Source organism: Ambystoma mexicanum, chromosome 1p (assembly GCF_040938575.1).
Source record: "Ambystoma mexicanum isolate Mex_15411 chromosome 1p, UKY_AmexF1_1, whole genome shotgun sequence".
NCBI lineage: Eukaryota > Metazoa > Chordata > Amphibia > Caudata > Ambystomatidae > Ambystoma > Ambystoma mexicanum.
In genome coordinates this window covers 151,630,182-151,646,506 of record NC_090921.1, presented here as the reverse complement: position 1 = coordinate 151,646,506, position 16,325 = coordinate 151,630,182, and the positions used below count along the sequence as shown (strand labels likewise).

Below are 16,325 nucleotides of genomic sequence, written 5' to 3'. Positions count from 1 at the left end.
ACTCCCTTGTGATCTAATGCATGTCTAAAGCCACCTGACACCCTGGGAATCCGAATGACCATTGACCACTGGCCTGGAGAGCGACTGCATCAATCACTGTCTTTCTTCTGGTTTAGATCTAGAAACCACGTTTTAATCACAGCTGTTCTCATTGGATCCTTGGGCTAAGGGGTAATGCCTACCCCTGTATCTGGAGGGCATGACTACAATACATTGGAGTGACCTTTTAAACCATGGTCAAGGCCCACAGATATGTTTTGGAATTCATCCAGATTTCCATGATGTGAAAGAGTTTTCCTCTACCAGACAGAGGAAAGGCCTGAACCTCTGAGTGGGTGTTCGCCTACCCCTGAGGCAAAGCATGACTCAGTTGGCTACCACAGGAAGCTTGGGCCCTCTGAACAGCCAGGTCTCTGGTTGTGTGATCAGGTTTTCTGTTTCAGTCTGAGGGTGCCAGAATGATTTTCCTCTTCTCGGCCCAATTAACCTTTTCTTCAAGTTATTCACCAAATAACTTGAATCCCTAAAAAGGGAGATGGAGGGCACCACCTTCTGGGAGGTCACTCTTTGCTAGTCCCATATGTGGAGGAGTCTCCTTGCTGACAGGGATGCGCCCATGATCAAAGCAGCTGCCAAATGCAATCAAAGAATAGGTCAGACAAGAACTCTACTTAATGCTGCATCATGTCATGTAGGGAAGAAAATTGAAAGGTATACAACCCCTGAAAATCCTCCAAAAAAGCATGGTAACTATCAGGGCAGTGTACAGCGAAAAATGGGAGCAGCACCGACCTTCTTGTTGATGGGGTCCTGCACTGCCTCTTCCTGAGCAACATCAAGGTTTGGCTGGTTAAACTTGATAACAGAGAGTCGGCCTCTCGAGAGGTTGGAAGCGACTGGTCCTCACCATGCAAGGCATACATTTTTCCATTTCGCTAAGATTTTGCCATTTTTATCAGAAATCAGGGGGGATACCCTTTTTCATTTCTTCTTAAAGTCTGCCTATTGGTTGATCGTTGAAGTTAGGATGATCACTTCTGCGAAAGACCATCCAAGCAACCAGATGTTCTGATACAATGGCCACATTCGCGCGATCACAGATTTTGCCCTTTGGGTCTCTTTTGGACGCTTCCTCCAATGCTGGACGTGAAAAGGAGGTGCACGCTGAAGAGGAGAGGAAGGAAATATCTACCTCATGTATTTCATGCCTCTGCATTTCCTCCTTTCCTCTCTCAGAGTGTGTCTGATAATGGATTTGAGATCATGAGGGAAGGATAGGCAGTGCATCATCTCATTGGCTCTGCGATGAGGCAGAAAGGGGGTGGGGCACAAAGAATGTCAGGAGTTGGGAAGCATAAAAGAAGGCCATGGGATTTGGGAAGAGAGCACAATAAGGGTTGGCGTGGTGGGGGAGCACAAAAGTGTGTTGTGGTGCTGGGTTGGAGTACAAAAAGGGTGAGGGTGCTGGGAAGCGTGCAAAAAGAAGGTCATGGTGTTGAGGGAGTACAGAAGATGGTGGGGTGGTCGGGAGAGCACAAACGAGAATGGGGGCTGGGAAGCACAAAATAGTGTTGAGGTAAGCACAAAAGAGGGTCGGGTGGTGGGGAGAGCACAAGAGGTCCAGGATTTGGGGTGTAAAAGAGGCAGGAGGTCTGGCCTGACAAGGGCCGAACGCGAATCGAGCCAGTGAAATGGCTACGCAAACAGGGTAGAGAGATTCTGTGCCAGGGGCTGGTGACGTAGAAAAGAAGAAACAAAGGGGCTAGTGGCAAAGAAAAAACACCAAGGCAGAGAAAGGTATCAAAAGGGGATGGAACCTAGAAAAGAGTGCCGGGTGAAGAATAGGGGTGTCAAAAAAGTGGTCTGAGGTTGCGAAAAAGGGTGAAATGGGATAGGGGTCTAGAAAAGTGGGGTTGAGAAAAGGGGTGAATATAAGCACATGGCCTGAGAAAAGGGGTGAAAAAAGGGTCTGGGGCATAGAAAAAGAAAAAGTATACGTTCCCGAGAAAATGGGTAAAAAGGTGACTGGCGTCTGAGAAAAGGGGTGAAAATGGGTCTGCGGGACTAAGAAATGGTGTGAAAAAAGTGAGCTGGGGCTGAGAAAAGCAGGGAGAAAGGGGACTGGGTCCAAGAAAATGGGTGATAATGGGGGCTGTGGGCTAAGAAAATGGGCTGGCAGCTGAGCGAATAGATAAAAAGGGGGCCTGGGTCTGTGCCAGGAAAACGGGTGAAAATGGGGGCTGGAGGTCAAGAAAAAAGGCTGAAGAATGGGGTGAAAAAGAGGGCTCGGCCCAAGAAAAGTGGCAAAAAAGGGTCCGGGGACAAGAAAAAGGGATAAAAGAGGCTGAATGCTGAGATAAATTGTGAAAGGTGGGCTGGGGTGGAGAAGAGTGTTGTAAAAGGGAGGTGGGATTGAGTAAAGGGGTGAAAGGGGGTGGTGCCTGAGAAAAGTGGTTAAAGTGGCCAGTGGGGGATGAGAAAAGGGGTGAAATAGGGTCTGGGGCCGAGAAAAGGGATGAAAAAGTGGGCTGAGGGCCAGTAAACGAGGCGAAAAAAGGGCCTGGAGCAGAGAAGAGGGTGTAAATGGGCTGCAGGCTGGGAGAAAGGGTTAAAATGCGCTAGGGGGCAATACGTACGGGTAGAAATAGTTTTGATGGTCAAGAAAAGGCAGGAATAGGGGCGGGGGGGTTAGAGGGGGAGGTTGGAAAACGATAAAGCACTTACCTGCTCTACTTATTGGAAAGTTGGGGCTTGCTCACAGACATTCCTTTCTACTTCTCAGCTCAGGGTGGGAATAAGGAGGAGAGGCGATACAACGGGAGACAGGCCGTGCAAAGACACAAGACCAGGCGGCCATTTTAGCATCAGACAAAGCACATCCAGGCCCCCACAGGTATTGTTCTGCGGCCATATTAGAACAAGCAAATGCTCCCTTCGAGGTGTGGGGCTGAGCATTGGCAAACGAGGGATCACTTGTAATCGTCACAATCATTAAAATATATCCCTTCAGTGGTTTGATTGGCTACAGGTGGCTAGTTACCACGCCAACCACATGTCCATCCTGATTCTCACTATCCCCACCTCTCTCTTTTGTGTCAGCAACGCTTGCCAATGCGTGGCTTATTGTATAAGGAAGAACATCGCATTTTGGCAAAGATTCTCAATGGCGATGACAATTACTGCATGCATCCGTCTCAAATGGGCAAAGTTAGAGAGAGGGCTAGAGCGGATGCAGGAGAATACAGGATGAATACTTGATATTTCACAAGTGGTGCTGGTCTGCAGGAGCTGTAAGGAGGCTGTGTCCCAGTGGGATGCGAATAATCTTGTAGAATGAATTTCCAACTCACTTTAGGAGTGAGAAAGTTATTGATTGGAGACTTAATCCATTGATAGTAGCACTGTGCATGAACATAACATTAATGGTGCCATTGTGGAGTGTTTGCCGGAGACTATAATGGGGTTTGCTCTCTCCCCACCACAGGCTTCGGTTGGGCTCTCATCTTCGCACCAAGCTTGGGTGCCATCTCAAATTACTTCCTGCGCCGGAGGGCCTTGGCGCTGGGCCTGGCGTTCACTGGCACTGGCCTCTCTTCCTTCGTCTTCTCGCCATTCTTCCAGGCTCTCATCGATGCCTACAGCTGGCGGGGCGCCCACCTCATCCTCTCAGCAATCATGCTAAACCTATGCATCAGTGGCGCCCTGCTGAGACCCATCCCTGCGCTGGAAGGCACCGGTCAATACGACAAAGAGGCGCAGCAGTCATCCAGATGCTCCCTGCTCCTGTATAAGCTGTCCTCCATGCTGGACCTAAATTTGTTCCGGAACCGTGGATTTCTGGTATACTCAGCTAGCATGCTGCTCATCTGCACTGGCTACTTTGTGCCTTACATCCACCTGGTTCCACATGGCAAGGACCTTGGCCTCAGCAACTACGAGGCAGCCTTTGTCGTATCACTGATGGCACTAGCAGATGCGGTTGCCCGGCTTCTCTCTGGTGCCTTCGCTGACCTCAAGGTGCTGAAGACGCTGCACCTCCTGGCCCTGTGGAACTCAGCAACAGGGCTTACTCTGCTCCTCCTGCCAGTGGGCGCGACCTTTCCTGCCATGATGACTCTGGGCTTCATCTACGGCTTGAGCACCGGAGCATTCACTCCCCTCTCATTTGCCGTGCTGCCCGATTTGGTGGCGACCGAGCGGGTGACCAACGCCACCGGCCTCTCTCTAATGGTCATGAGCTTCGGGGTACTGCTGGGCCCTCCACTATCAGGTAACAGTGCTGGGAAAAAAGCAATAACAGAAGTGAAAGGGAGTACAGAGAGATGGCTAGGAGATGAGAGAGAGGGAAGAATGGGCTGTCCAGGAACTGGTATGGACTGGGAAGGTGATGGGAAAGGACAGCACTCGGCAAATAGATTTGTAAATACATAGGGGGTGAGGTGTCATTGGGGAGAGGCTGGATGAAGACCCAATGAGTTGAAAGGAGGCTTTAGGGTAAGATGATCAGATGTCGCCCTGTTTTTGGGGGACTACTTTTCTAGTCCTTTCAATTAACAATGGAGGTAGTACTGGTTATCCATAATCTAATGATTTTTAAAGCAAAGCCCAGGTCTGAAAAAATGGTGTCCTGGTGACATGGAGTCACATGGTTGTAGACAGAAGGGAAAGAAAGTTGAAAGATCTCTTTAAGTAGATATGAGGGGACTGGAGGGGATCATGGGAGGGACTGGGAAGAGTTTGGAACGGAATGGGAATGGTTTTACAAAGCGTATTGGAATATGAGGTGGAAAGGGAATTGGAAAGGACCTCAGAAGTAGTTGGTTAGGGGTACGAGGGTGACTGGAAGGAGAAGGAAAGGGTTGTGATGGAGAAGTGGGTTCGTCAAAGAAAAAGGGGTACTCGGAACAGGGAGAGCAACGGAAGGAGATTGGAATTTGTTGAGGAGGTGCTAGCATGGCAGGTGAGAAGGCTATAAAAAAAAGAAGGGAGCGCTGCACAAAATGGGAGGAGGGTCGTAAGGTGATGAGAAACGGCGAGAAGGCATAGCGAGAGATCTACTAGGGGATGCAAGAGGGATGTGGAAGCATTGGGAAGGGCTTGGAAGAGAGATTGGAAATATATGTAGGTTATGGGAATTAGATGGAAGAGAACTGGAGGGGGATACAAGTACGGGATGGGGAAGGAGCTGGAAATGAGTGGATGAAAGTCTATAAAAGATGTTAGGGTCCGGCGGTGAGATATGAGGGCTTACCAGAAGATGTGGGGCTGGGCACAGGGCTGAGGAGGCTGGGAAGGAGATGCAACTTGCTGGACAGAATTAGTTAGGTGATGGCGAGTAGGTTTAGAAGTGCATGCCATGTACTGCCAGTGTGGTTCCATATCTTACTGTTGTCTCAGTTTCCCCTTGTCGTCTCTTTAGGACTCCTAAGGGACCTCACAGGGGCCTTCCGGGTGTCATTTCTCGTCTGCGGGGGATTCATCCTGGCCGGAAGCTGTGTTCTGATGTGCATCCCCTCGTTCTTCTCTGGGGTCTCATCCAAATGCCAGAGGAAGAAGGATAGCGGTGCGCTCCGTCCTGCCAAAGATCTATCACCAGCCTCCTGCGTTCTGATGACACAGCGCTCCACTCGCCATTCATTTCCCAGACCACCCGGCTCTCCACTGCGTCTGGCGCGTGCTAACCACTTTGTGGGTGCAGACACACTGGCTTCTAAAGGAACTGTGGAACCTACGTGTGGCTCAGTCCTATCCGCCTCTGAACCTTAGGGACAGCACTTAGAGGACCCTGGGTGCATGGCCTCAGGGGACTGTTTGTTTTCTAATCGAAGAGGGGGTCCAACCACCAGGAAACCTTTTATTGGTTTTTCATGAGAGTGGCTTGGCGGTCACGTGACCTATGAAGACCTTCTTTCTCAACTCCATCCTATTTTTAGTGGTGGGATAGAGTAGGTGGAGTATGCAAACTGTTTCAGGTACATCCATCTTCCCGACTAGCACACTGAACCCCAAACCCCATCAGTCATGTAATTACCCATGTTGCTTGTTCATTCAGCATGGCTGCATCCTGGTTATTAGTGCACATCCCCTAACAGACCCTGGTCATGAAGGGAGGGAAGAGTCGATAGCATTTTCCTCCTCATCATTAGGAAGTGGGGCAGGCAGCTTTCGTAAGACCCATCTGGTGAGCACACATGGGGCCCTCCATACTTCCCTATCAACTATCTGTCTTTTCCTAGTGATTTGGCACTAGTCTTTTCATCCTGAGATCTGCCTCTGAATACGTGCTCCCTAGTTAGACACGCCACGGAGGTGGCGGAATATATTAAAGATCACAAGATTGATGTATGTACTAGCATCGAGACGTGGCGCCATGCAGCCACAGGACCATCAGTAGCATTGGCAGTCCCTCCAGGATATAACATCCTACGCTAGGACCGCACAGCTGGCCAGGGGACTGAGGTAGCTCTTATCTATCATATCTCACTGAGAATTCATAAAATAAGTGGCATCACTGTGGAAAATTGTGAAACTATTAGTTAAATTATCAACTAATCCCAATACCACCATTAATAACCTTTTGTTTTATCGACCCCCGGACAAAATGCCGGACTTCCTCCTCCATCTTAGTGATGTGATCCTTCCCATTCTCAAACCTTTATCTAAAGTGATCATTCTGGGGGACCTGAACCTAGGGCTGACAGACCCAAATGATAATATGGCCAATCTTGTGAATTCCCTGCTGGTGGAACTTGACTTCCAGCAATGTGTCACATCTGCAACGCATAATAAGGGAAGAGTGCTTGACTGGGTTGCCACAGATAATGTTGAGCTGCAAAACATTGAGGTCTTACCGTGCCCGTGGTCGGATCACTCTGCCGTACACTTCGCTCTGCCCTGTTTCGCCCAACCTATAAACAACACCAGGACAAGGTGCTGGACCAAAGTCAGGAACATGCGTTAACTCATCGCCTCAGCCCTAGCACCACATTTAGCTCCCACATTAGACAACCTAGCCATCCATAATATGGCAGACTGTCTGGCAGAGGCCTACCATAATATGATGACAAACACAGTAAATGATTTATCTCCCGAGAAAAAGGACCTAGCGAGGAGCAGGCCTAAACTGTGGAGCTCCACAGAAATCAAAACACTGAAGACCGCATTGTGAAACTATTAGTTAAATTATCACTCCACCGTGCACTTCGCTCTGCCCTGTTTTGCCCAACCTATAGACAACACCAGGACAAGGTGCTGGACCAAAGTCAGGAACATGCGTTAACTCCGCCTCAGCCCTAGCACCACATTTAGCTCCCACATTAGTCAACCTAGCCATCCATAACATGCGCGACGGTCTTGCAGTGGCCTACCATAATATGATGACAAACTCAGTTAATGATTTATCTCCCGAGAAAAAGGGCCTAGCGAGGAGCACGCTTAAACTGTGGTGCACCACGGAAATCCAAAGACTGAAGACCGCCTAAAGAAAGGCTTTCCAGCTCTGGAAAAATTATCCATCAACTGATAAATAATCAGAACTCCATTGTGGCTAAAGCTCATAAAACTGCTGTCTGTGAGGCAAAACAACTCTCATATGACCGCAGAAATGACAGTGCATCCTCTAGCACCAGAGAGCTGTTCAAGATCTTGAAAGAACTAGAATACTAATGCCCAGGGGTTGATGTGATCATTAAGGATGACAACTGGTGTAAGACAATCCATGCAGCTATGATAAAAAAAGTGGAAACAACTAGAGAAAACATGACCTCCAAACGCCTGCCCACGCCAAAGGCTTTGGACACCGGAACAACCCCAGGTCCACCCCGCAAATTCCCCTTTTCTCATTTAGGGCAGTGACTAAGTCAGAAATATCAACAATCTTAAGCTTGCTCAAACCTCCCACCTGTAAGGGTGGTATTTGTCCGGCAACAGTTGTCAAGGCCTGTGCATCACAGCTGATACCACTGATCACCAAATGTGTCAAATCTTCCTTTAGGGAAAATGTGGTTCCAGCCTTCATCAAACAGGCATGGATCACTTCACTGTTAAACAAACCATCCCTCGAGCCCTCCTTACCTGAAAACTACCACCCAATTTCCAATATTCCATTCCTGAAAAAAATTCTGGACAAGTTTGCATACACCTAGATTCAGGGGTTCCTAAAACTTCATAACATAGTAGGAACCAAGCAATCAGGTTTCAGGAACGCCCATAGTACCGAATCCATCTACTAGATCTCCAGGCTAATATCCTAAATCTCTTTGAAAAAGGCAGCACAATACTTCTGATGCTGCTTGATCTATCTTCTGCTTTCAATCTTATGGACCATGCCATTCATGTCTCAAGACTACAGAAATCATCAAATTTCTCATCTGACACGGCAGAATGGATTAACTCCTTTTTGTTGGGTCGAAAAGCTAAAGTTGTCTAAAATGATTCGGAGACAGAGGATTTTTTGCTGTCGTGTGGAGTACCCGAGGGGCCGTGCCTCTCACCCACACTTTCTAACATCTTCACAATCCCCCTCTTTAAGATGATGGAAGATTTTAGGGTGATCAATGTGAATTATGCTGATGATTATGCTATAGCCCCAGGTCTTTTGGTTGTAGCCCCGGATATAATATCAGGAGCTACATCCAAAAGGCTAGCTAGCCCCCAGTCCCAACAGTTCCGACATCAGCGTAGCCCCAGGTATTTTCCAGACCTAGCAACACCCCTGGCTGTTTGTGTGGTGGAAGGCCTACATAAGGCTGATCATGTCTCTAAGGCAAAACAGGCTATGCGCTGGCTCCCAGGGGAGAGCAGAGTCACTTATCACACCCTGTGTATTACTCGCAAGTGCCTTTATGGTAAGAGCCCATGTTACTTGGCCGAGGCAATTTGTTGACTTCCCTCGTGCAGAGTACTTAGATCTAATAACTCCCACCTTTTCAATGTCCCCCTTCCAAGTTGTCCATAGTGGCACAGGGCTCCTTTCCACACTCCGCAACTACATGCTGGAATGCCCTGCCCCCGGATCTGAGAGCATGTACCAGCCTCTCGAACCTTCAAATGTGAACTGAAAACTCTACTCTTCCACTAACCGCTACCCTCCCGGATGTGCCTGACTTTGCTTACTCCCCTGACTCTATCCTAGAACTCTCATGCCTGTGGGCCTCATCTATGCGCTCTACAAATAAATTAAATAAATAAGGACTTCCAAGAGTCCCTGCCATCTTCAGGAAATCCATGATTCCAAACCTAACCAGCGAAGAACATATGCCTGCAATGGTGCAGTGTGAAGCCTTTGATGATGGAGGACTGTAGTGGGCCAAGGTGTATTGTTCGGAATTATGGATGAGCCCAGCTGATCACTGCACAAGGCTGAAGGCTGAGAGCACTACATTCTGGTGGCCTATAGAAGACATGTAGAATTCTATAATGCATTCACACGGTCATCATGCCACTCATGCTTGGGTTCTATAATGCACATATAGGAGGATCCATAAGTCATATATGGAAACACAAACAACTTTGTGGGGCATCATATTGCATGCATATGGGCTTCATAATGCATGAACAGGGCTCTATGATGGTGATGCGGGGGCACCAAAATACATAGAGAGGGGGTCCTAGCACACATAGCAGGGCTCCATAATACACACATAGGGAGCTTCCGAATGCTCCTTTGCAGCCATCTAAACACATATACCAGGGCTTCACAATTCACATGTAGGTTTTCCATACAACACAATTCATATATATATGGGCTGATACCAGACCTCGATAATAGACATAAAGGGGCTCTAAAAGGCACATACAGGGAATTGAGCATGCACGCACGGTGTATCCATAATGCACATTGGCTTCATAAAATCCAATGCATGAACACGCATGTCGGATTTCATTTCTTGATATTCCGCTAAAGGTGCCAAGACTTGGGAGAAAGCTGTGCATTCCTCTGCTGGACCGCTGGCTCTGCCTGCTTCTCGGTCTTTCCCTCAATATCATAATGTATGGTAATAATGCTCTGCCTAGCCTTAGGCAAGGGTGTAAACTGCTATGATATTAAGCAAGGTGTGCCACATTTACGGTACCATCTGCAGTGTGATGCTGCCATTCCCAGAAATAGCCCTATAGCCACGGCCGTCATTTAACCAAAATGCCTGGGGTAGCGGAAGTGACAGCACACGACCCTTGAACTCCAATGACATCACAGGAAGTGATGTTATTTGACACCACCCCCAAACGTCAACACGGGAAGTGATGGCACATGACGTTTCACCCCTTGACAAAACAGGAAGTGGCATCACACAGCATTGTTCCAGTACACTACGAAAAATATGGGTACAATATCACTGTATTGTGCTATACATTTGATACAAGAATGTATCACCATATGTAGCATTAATATCAGCGTGTATAGCGCAAACAACCATAAGGAAATAAAGCACTGTCAATCGGCCGGTGACAAACTGTTGCTGCTAGAACGGAAAACAGCGTATGATCAACCAATATAGTGAGAAACACTGAGATCAGTATACACCTGGAACAAACACGTTTTTAAAAGCTTTCTACAGCCTCAGAGAATACAGAATTTGATTCCAGATTCGGATGCCGGTGTTGCCAGGCTTTATCACCTGCTGACAGCAGGCATGTCAAACAAGGCTCCCACAACTCGCGGGAGTCTCAAACAAAAAGAGGCTCTGTCCCGCACTGTTGCAATTTAACCTAATTCTACAGCAAAAATAGGCTGGAGGGAATCTTCCTGTTGTCCAAGCAAATCTCAGTCTTTCTTGGGATAAGTTAAAAGACTTCCCCAATTAAACACTTATGTGTGCTAGAAAAAAGTTTCTTGATGATTTTGCCATACAAAATGGTGGAGGTGACTGCTACTTTAATCTCGGAACGGGACAAGGAGGAAATCTGACGCGGTCAGAAGGCATAGAATACAGAAATTGCAAGGGGCACATCTCACTGCTTGTGCCAATGTGTGATTCTGCCCAGTGGTATTGCGTACCTCAGTCCATCCCTGAAAATATGCTCTATTCCATTTGGAAGATTGTAGCATAGCCCTGTTTTTTTTTATTTGCAATGCATTCTGGGAATTGTAGACCTGTGTTTAGAATGGAGAGATCCAAGACTATCAGTCAAAGAATGCACGTAAAATGACTAGATTAACATCTCCCGATTGGAATGTGGCAGAGATGTCAGCAATTCTGCGAGGTAGCATAAGGAAGAAGGTGGCGGCATACTCTAATGCAAAGTGCACATACTGCACTGAGGAGCACATGTTGCACAATGCCTGTGAGCTTGAAGCAGCAGATAACATACACTCTTTTTTAGAACCGAGGATACAATGAGAGATGCAGCAAAGAAGGCTGGCATTACTATGCCAGAGTGAAGCTATTTAAAGAGGAGTGCCTTTCATAAAGAAATGTGTGGAAAGCGTTCCTTGCTAGTAGTCATGGTGCACTTATAGTTGCACCGGCTCTTTGGCTACACACTTCAGAAACACAGATAGATGTTAAGGCAACCATGAGGGTTTTCAGGAAATCATGGCCTAAAAAGGTTTTGTCGAAGATCACAGCATTGGTTCAAGTGAGTCAGCCAGCATTAAAACTAAGGTCTGGTGTGTCAACTGCCAGTTTAGCTACTCGACTGAAATGTGCATGGGGGTTATAATGCCTCGAGCTAAGCACCTCAGAGCTGAACAAAATAAAAAAGCTAAAAATACAGTTTTGTCAGTGATTCTGCGAGGTATCGTCTTTCAGCGGTCTTTGGTGTCACGATGAAAGAAATAAACAACCTCCAGCAATATCAGTTTTTGACCTTGGAATCACTATGCTGACTGCAGATTAAACATTGGCGCAAAAGTAAGCATCATCATTGATGGACGCAGATGTAGTATGTAGATGCAGGCCTCCAGATAAGGTGGGTACGAGGCCTTTTTCCACAGGAAAATCTTGCAAATATGACAGCTTTATTATTTTCCTGGGTACATTTACACACAGGTTTAGAGCACAGGGCAGTGCAAAGGTCAGGGTACTTGATAGAAACTAGGAGACTTCTTTTGATTTTTATCTACATGGATGTAATTGCAAGCCACCTCTGAAACAGAATGGATTTCTCTGAAGCCTTTCAAAAAAAGAAACTGCACACTGTGATAAAAGGAATGGCTTCTTTCCATTCAGCTTTAGAAGCACTGTGCATAATTTCCTAGAATTCTAGGATTGTATAATAAGATGGAAAACTAAGTTGAAATTGAGAATTAATATTTTGTAACAAATTATGCTTTTTTTTCTAGTGAAAGCAAACCAGTATTGCACCATTGTATTTTTCAAATTTCTGGTGCTGTGTGCCTAATCATGCGGAGGCAGATCATTTTTACACTGATAATTTAATTTACACTCTAATTATAAGTGTGTAAAATGATGACTATGCACAGTCTAGATTACATCCATTCAACCTTGCAGTAAATGGGCTACATTACTATAAATGGTCAGTGGCAGCCGTGTCTTTGCTCAAGGGTGAGTGATTGTCATTACACCAATCACAGGTATTTAACTTCATGTAGTGCCTCATAAATGGTTCATCCAACATCTAGGTACTGTGATTATTATACCTCAGTCGATACTCAGTTACCCGGCCTCTGAAGGATGTCAGCCAATAAGATAGCTCAGCCGGTTGAGCACTCATTGCGGCAATCTGTGCGTGATCTGTAGGTTGCAGGAACAAATCACGGCAAGTCCAACTCAGCCTTTTATCCTTTCGAGGTTGATAAAGGAGTACCGACTTTGGTTTGGTGATAATTGTCATAATTGTGATAAATATGTTCTATGTACAGCACTTGGCCAAAAGCACTACATAAATAACCATTTGACCATTAGATTAGATGTAGAATTTAGCATGGGGTCCTTGCCTCGCTGAACTGTTGTATCATAACATTGGCATACCTTTAGGTAGTAATAGCTCCAGAAAATGAGGACTCATTAAACATCAAATGACAATTCTCACTCGAACCTCAAAGCACACAATACAATTAATATTTGCTTTACTATGTAATTGGTTAGGTTTTTGTGATTTCAACATTTAAATATACACAGGAGAGATCAAATGGCAAGACCTTAGAGAAATACTGAAATGTGTATTCTGTCACAATGCAGAAAGCTGCCGCATGCTAATGATTTCCATACAGTTTGTGCATGCGTCGGCTGAATGTCACATACATTTTACTCTCTTGCAAAGGAGAAAAGTTATTTTTACTCTCTTAAAATCATATTTACTCTCAATGTTTAAAAACGGGGATTAAAATCCTCCCACCTCAAAATCTTATCTGGAGCACTGTGTAGATGGTTTATGCCACATTATGCAAGCCAGGCAATAGGGGGGGTCACAATATCTTGTACACATTTGAAGACAACAGTGGCAACCTTACATTTAATTTTAGCTGGTAGTGGGAGCGTGTGAAGGTGGCACAAGATTCAGGTTACATGGGTCCTGTACAGTGCATTGGTAACAATCTTAGCAATTTTGTTTGAAGCACCTGGAGTGTAGCCTCTGGATTCGATTAATGTGGCACACTTACAGAAGGAGTACTAGTAAAACCACAATATTGACCATGTGGGAGGTTTCAAAATGCAAATGTTGCCACTTACTTATTCTAGGTCGTCGTGTCTCGCGGTTGTTTTTGACTGATACCCACCCTTTTTCCATGGCAGAACTAAGTCACAATGCGCCGCGTCTGGCTCAAATAAACATGAAACCATGCCTTTTCTCTTGGGAGGAGGATATTGTACCGGCACTCATTGGTGCCCTTTAGCACCAACAGAATAGACAATGAAGTAGTGGTACTGCTGCAGCACTGCGCATCATGCATGACTGTACATGTGGCTCACAATAGCAGTCCTCTATGTTCCCTCGGGAGGGTCTGCAGAATCTCCTCTTGGCCTATTGTGTGGGGGGAAATGGGCTACGTGCCTACCTTCCTCCCTAGTGCCCTAACCAGTGAATGCAGTGCACTACTACCAAGCTCAGTCCCGCTCAGTGAGTTGTTCACCTCACTGATGGTGACTGTCACACAGTGAAGTCAGTCTGACCCACCTCACCACACAGGCACGCTAGCCTCCCTCTTCTCACATATGGCTCACACATGCTCACCACCAGCACAAGCACCTACCACCACCTCACCTGCTCTCTCTGACTAAGCTGTCCTCACAAGTTACCATCTTGGGGCCAGTGAGCCAGCCAGGCTGCCACGGCACGCTACACGCACACAATATGGACAGGAGACAGCAGGCAGGCCGGCAGGTGAAGGGTCTGACTGTGGACTGTAGGAGTCAGACTGTCACTCAGGTTCTCAGGACAGGAAGAAATGGAACACTGGTGGTCCCTCCAAGGCAGGTCACACTTGTATCTTCTGGGCTGGGGGATGAGGTGTGTGGCTACATTGCTACATTATAGCAAATGTGCCTGTCTGCCCAAGTGTGCTCTTGTCGGCTAAAACTCCTGAAAGTCTGGGCCTGGGTGGGCCCAGCCTAGGGAAATAAATCGAAACTACATGCAGTGGCACGAGTTTTAGTGCCATTTTCCGCACCCAGGCGGCCAGGCCGGCGGCATGGCATCTGAGCTAACGCTACACACGAAACGCTGCCATTATGCCATACCTCCATTTTGCAATGGGGGCATCATCAGCGTTGGGGTGGAAAAAGGACCGAAAGGCACAAGGGCGGCCCACAGAAAATATATTAAAAAAACTTTTTGGGCCAGCGTAGCAAGTGAAACAGCAGGGGTCGCAGTTGTGACCCCCAAATGACATTGCTGCCTATAGCCATCATTTTTCTGTTAATATAACTGACAACTGGATGTCTATCTTTCCTTCTTTTTGTAGAGACATACACAGCTTCTACACCATATGCAATTTGACTGCTGTGCTCTTGTCTTGTTTCTCAATCTACAGTCAATTTACAGTCGTTTGCTTTGGTTTTTTATTTGTATAGCACTCACAGCCCTCAAGCATCTTGGCGCTTAACTTAAGGCATATGGTCACAGTAAGTGCATTACAGTAGTTACAGTTCAGGCCTACAGACAGCCTGGGTCATGCAAGCGAATACATACATGAAAAACTTTCCATAATGAATAACAAATTAGAGCATATGTATTTAGGTCATATCAATAACAGACAGAGAACAATATAATACGGCAGGCGCACCTCTGGTTGCAGGGAACTATAGCCCGTACATGATGGGTAATACTAGGTGCAAACATGTACTTAGGACGGTTCGCCTCACACTGTAAGCAGCTACAATCAGTACATGGTAAGTCATAGTGGGTTCAGGTAAGGTATGCAAAGGAGCTTCAGCCGTTGCAAAATACATCTTGGTGGATTTAAATATAGTATGCCAAGACGAGCTTGCCTCATGTTGTGGGGAGCTACGTTCAGAGCATGGTTGGTCATAATAATTGTCTAGTGTAGAATGTTGATTGAATCAAATATAGTATGCCAAGAAGAGCTCGTCTCGTGTTGCGGGGAGCTACGTTCATAGCATGGTGGGTCATAATAATTGTCTAGTGTAGAATGTTGATTGAGTCAAATATAGTATGCCGAGAAGAGCTTGCATCGTGTTGTGTGGAGCTACGTTCAGAGCATTGTGGGTCATAACAATTGTCTAGTGTAGAATGCTGATTGAGTCAAATATAGTATGCCAAGAAGAGCTTGTCTCGTGTTGCGGGGAGCTACGTTCAGAGCATTGTGGGTCATAATAATTGTCTGGTGTAGAATGTTGATTGAGTCAAATATAGTATGCCATTGTCTTTTCTATTATACTGGCTACTTCCTCATGCTTCACTCCCTATCTCTGGGTGGTTTCTATCTTTTTCTGTGTTAAACTCCAAATCGATATAGTCCACCCTTTCTTGCAAATTTGTTATCCCTCCCATTGCCTCACACTTTATCATATCCTTTCTTAGCCTCACTTCCTTCCATTATCCCCCTTCTGTCTCTGGCCCTGAATCTTTCCTCTCCCGTCCATCTCATTTTTTACTGGTTTTCTGACCTAAAGCCCTCAGTTTTCCATCCTTTGTATTTGTATTTATTTGTCTTTTATATATCGCCTTAAGCCAAGACGCTGTGCATAGAACAGGGAACGGTACAATAAAATGAATAAGCAAAAATTAAGAAAACAATCAATCAAGCATGTTGCAATAGGTGAGAAATCAATGATTTACGGAATAAAGAATTGACAAAGCGAAGGGAGTAAGGAAGGGTGTTCCAGTGAAGGGGAGCTAAAAGAGTGAAAGCGCGATAATGAGATTGACCACAAGGGCGCGAGGTGCCATCAAGAGAAATT

The 16,325-nt window shown here is 46.2% G+C and overlaps 1 protein-coding gene across 1 annotated transcript in view; it reads left to right on the top strand.

The window, feature by feature from the left end:
- The window catches only part of LOC138460621 (monocarboxylate transporter 13-like), a 57,490-nt gene that overhangs the window by 33,926 nt on the left and 7,239 nt on the right, over positions 1 to 16,325 (top strand). Inside the window, exon 2 of the mRNA XM_069607209.1 lies at positions 3,485 to 4,270. Within this exon, the coding sequence (XP_069463310.1) occupies positions 3,485 to 4,270 (786 nt within the window). The remainder of the gene's footprint in view (positions 1 to 3,484; positions 4,271 to 16,325) is intronic.